The following is a 4,430-nucleotide window of genomic DNA, read 5'->3' on the forward strand; positions in this document are numbered from 1 at the left end:
AATAAGCGAGATATCACACTTTTTAGATATCCACATTCGACCCCCTGGTGGCCAAATTGAGAATCAGATCGGACCGATATTCAGCACAAGGGGTTATCTGATATAGGGGGTTATATGTACCAAGTTTCAAGTTCATAGCTGTGGCGGTTGAGAAACGTGCCATAGTTACACTGAAACAGCCAATTTATGCCATTTGACCTCTGCAACCTTGAAAAGTAGGTCAAATTAAAAACCTGTACGATATATGATGTATCCTTGCTATGAGTACCCACCACGAAAGTTTTATTGAAAACAAGTGTTTGATAAGCGAATTATCACACTTTTTAGGTATCCACATTCGGCCCCCTGGTGGCCAAGTTGAGAATCAGATCAGACCGAAATTCAGCACCAGAGGTTATCTGGTATAGGGGGTTATATGTACTAAGTTTCAAGTTCATAGCTGTGGAGGTTGAAAAACGTGCCATAGTTACACTGAAACAGCCAATTTACGCCATTTGACCTCTGTGACCTTGAAAAGTAGGTCAAATTAAAAACCCGTATGATATATGATGTATCCTTGCTATGAGTACCTACCACAAAAATTTCATTCCAAACAAGTCATTAATAAGCGAGATATCACACTTTTTAGATATCTACATTCGGCCCCCTGGTGGCCAAATTAAGAATCAGATCGGACCGAAATTTAGTGTCACAGGTCATTCGACTAAGGGAGTCCTGTGTACAAAGTAACAAGTTCATAGGCTTAGCGGTTAAGAAACGTGCCACTGTTTTTGAAACAGGATACGACGACGACGACGACGGACAACGACGACGACAGACGACGACGGACGACGGACACTGCGGTATTGTAAAGACTCCCCTACGGTGAGCCAAAAAGTCAGATAAGGCCCTGTTCCAATACCAGTAAAGAGAAAGGTAAAAGTGAAGGCCTACTAACCATGCTAACTATCAATACCACATGAAAACATTTTGACAATAATAGAATCCTTATCAATGTTATTGAGGATTACACAGCAGACTATCACTTCACAGGCCTGTTCTGGGACCAGCCGAATTTCATCGTGCAAGCAATGGAACCGCCTCTTTAAAATGCCAAAGGCCTGCTCAACTCGTGTCCTGGTTCGTGCTTGGGCGGCATTATATCTAGCTTCTTCAGGTGTTGGATTCCGATAAGGTGTCATCAGGTACGGTTCAAGTGCATAACCTTTGTCTCCCAAAAGGAATCCATCATGTGGAGCTGAAATTGTACATACAATATTGTAAATGAAATAATTTTTTTCAAAATGAATGAATTTTATACTAATTTATTGAATATGAGAATATCAATGTTTTTTTGTCATTTTATACATAACATGGGGTTTCTCGTTTATATATTATATATTTTTCAAATAAGCATGATACTGTTGATCCAGTAGTATGCCTATGTGATAATTTCTTTTCTACTACATGTATGTTAGTTATAAATGTTGATAAAGTTCCAATTAAATTATTTATCTATCTATTAAATTACTTGTTTTTAGTGGGTATCACACATGTCTGAATTACCTTGGTTAGCAAGTTCTCGGCCAATGGACGACACCTTGAATATTCGACTGTCGTGAACACTTCCCGGCCATTTGGCTACAAGGTTTGTGGCAATGCGATCAGCATCACATATCATCTGCAATACCAAAAAGTGGAAATTGAAATATTATTTCTGGGTTTCTGCCGGGGGGGGGGGGCAACTGCCAAGATTGTCCGAAAAACAGCCAAAATTTGCTCTTTCGACCAGGAATTTGGGCTTTGGTTCCCCCTCTTGAATATTTTTCTGGCAGAAACACTGTACTTTCAAAATTTTTCATACTTAGCAATGATTTTAATTCATACTATGCCAGGAATCAGGATATTCATATTTCAGATGGACATGCAATCTCTTAAACTAGATCAGGCCTCCAATGAGCCAGGCTTTGAAAGTGAACCTGATCTCGTTCCAAGATGACTAAATGAATGAAATGGCCAGGGCCATTGTGCTCACCTCATGTGGAGGAAAGATGGATAAAGAGCATGGTCTTGTGTCATGCAGTGTTAGGTTTGATGTAGGTCCAAGCAATTACAATTTCCCCAAAATGGCCAATTTACAGTACATTCGACCTCTGTGACCTTGAAAAGTAGGTCAAATCAAAGAAGACCCGGGTGACACATTGAATGGTTGTTAGAATTAGATGTACCTATGATATAAAATTGGTGCCAATCGGGCAAGTCATTACTAGGAATAATGGCATTTTGAAGAATTTAGGATTTGGCCCCCTCCCTGGAGGCCAAACGGCAAATCAGATCGCACCAAACTTCAGTACCTGAGATCACCTGACCAAGGGGTACATGTGTACTTAATTTGTGATCAATAGTCATTGCAGTTAAGAAACGTGCCATAGTTACGGCCCGACGGCGAATTTACGCCATTTGACCTCTGTGACCTTGACAAGAAGGTCAAATTAAAAACCTGTGTGACATATACTGTATGGTGGTTAGATGTACCCATGATATCAAATTGGTGGCAATCGGGCAAGAAGTTAAGGAATAATCACATTTTTAAGGTTTTTGGATTTTGCCCCCTGGTGGTCAAGTGGTGAATCATATTGGACCAAACTTCGGTCCCTGAGATCACCTGACTAAGGGGTAAATGTGTACCAAATTTGGTATCAATAGTCATTGCAGTTTAGAAACGTGCCATCGTTACATCCTAACGGCCAATTTACACCATTTGACCTCTGTGACCTTGAAAAGGAGGTCAAATCAAAAACCCGGAGGATATATGATGCACCTTTGCTAGAAGTACCTACCATATTTTTTTCAAAATTTCCCGACTACTATTAAGGGAGATATTGCATATTTTCACTTTTAACGTTTGGCCCCCTGGTGGCCAAACCATGAAACGAATCGGACCGAAACTTGGTCTCCCAGGTGTCATTATATAAGGGTACATGTGTACCAAGTTTCAACTCAATAGCTCTAACAGTTACGAAACGTGCCCTGCTAACGGACGACGGACGACGACGACGACGACGACGACGACGACGACGACGACGACGACGACGACGACGACGACGACGACGACGGACGACGGACGCCACGGTATGGGATAAGCTCACCTCTGCTAAGAGGTGAGCTAAAAAGCCAGCCAGCCGGTCATCTGGTAATAAATGCAATGCATGTTTATTGTACTTTGGTGTAGGCCTACAGACATTATGTGCACATTTCGTTACTAGGCAGGGCTACCAACTGACTTTTGAAAGTGTTCTATTCACACATGCTTACCTGAACATTGATGCTGTGAATGGATTTGCGACAGACATAAACATCCTCAAATTGAGATGGGGCTTGAATCTTTATCTGTGTGCAGTCCAAAGCACCGATTACGTTAGGGAAACCTAAAATCAAAGTGGAAGAACCATTAGGCAACACACAAACTGACCTGTATTAACTAACTATATCATTCCCCGACTGCGCCCCGCCCTGGTCGACATCCAGCTCACTCAGTGACTGAGTGAGTTGAGGGCATTTTTATGGATGCAGTATGCAATGCATGGAGGGATGATATTGGTACAAGAAAAGTATAGAACATACTGCATACTCATGATCGAGTATAGGCCAGACCTGACTGACCAACAATCCATACAGCAGTAGTGTAGGCTGTACATGCCATGGATGATGGTCATTGGTGGACACACAAGCACACAACAACAACATGCAACACTACGTACAGTCACAGTCGACAACAGTCTGCACTCCATCAACTCAACTGCACAGTCACAGTGGCGCGGATGCGAGTATTCATTAGAATAGATGGCTGCATAGATACCTTCACATGATTAATATGAGGAAGGCTCAGGCCTTGATAGGGAGCTCTTCTTTAATAGGGCTGGTGAGCGAGAAGACTCGGTGGGGGGGGGGGGGTTATATAGTTAGGATGATGCCATCATGGCAGTTGACCGAAGAAGCAGTTGGCTAGCACGTCAATGTCAATGATGGCGAGTAGTTGGTGGTTGGGAGAGGGGGGGGATATAGTTAGGATGATGCCATCATGGCAGTTGACCGAAGAAGCAGTTGGCTAGCACGTCAATGTCAATGATGGCGAGTAGTTGGTGGTTGGGAGAGGGGGGGGGATATAGTTAGGATGATGCCATCATGGCAGTTGACCCAATAGACGCTGTCGCAGTATAGAAAATAGGTGGGGAGAATGTGGGAAACTAAACACAACAGGAGAAGGTAGATATTTTTTCCCGGAGATAAGCATAATGATCCCAAGACCCAAGTGTAGGATTTGAATTCAAAAAGACATTAGCCGACCCCCTGTCCTGAATAGTTTGAGGTCTCACTAGCCAGTGGTGATCAGGTGTTAATCTTGAAGTTAAGTTATAAGGCATAGAGGTGAAATTTTTCAAATTTGCGTT

The 4,430-nt window shown here is 42.5% G+C and overlaps 1 protein-coding gene across 1 annotated transcript; it reads right to left on the reverse strand.

Moving 5' to 3' along the window:
* Window positions 1-312: 312 nt before the first annotated feature.
* LOC135483794 (putative nuclease HARBI1) lies at window positions 313-3,614 on the reverse strand. The gene is made up of 4 exons (XM_064764836.1): window positions 3,604-3,614; window positions 3,295-3,451; window positions 1,546-1,660; window positions 313-1,237 (listed from the first exon to the last, which is right to left on the reverse strand). Exons 1-4 carry the CDS (start codon window positions 3,612-3,614, stop codon window positions 942-944), a joined length of 579 nt encoding a protein of 192 aa, XP_064620906.1. The 3' UTR covers window positions 313-941.
* Between the last annotated feature and the right edge of the window lie 816 nt (window positions 3,615-4,430).

This window comes from Lineus longissimus, chromosome 2, assembly GCF_910592395.1.
Source record: "Lineus longissimus chromosome 2, tnLinLong1.2, whole genome shotgun sequence".
In the NCBI taxonomy this organism is placed as follows: domain Eukaryota; kingdom Metazoa; phylum Nemertea; class Pilidiophora; order Heteronemertea; family Lineidae; genus Lineus; species Lineus longissimus.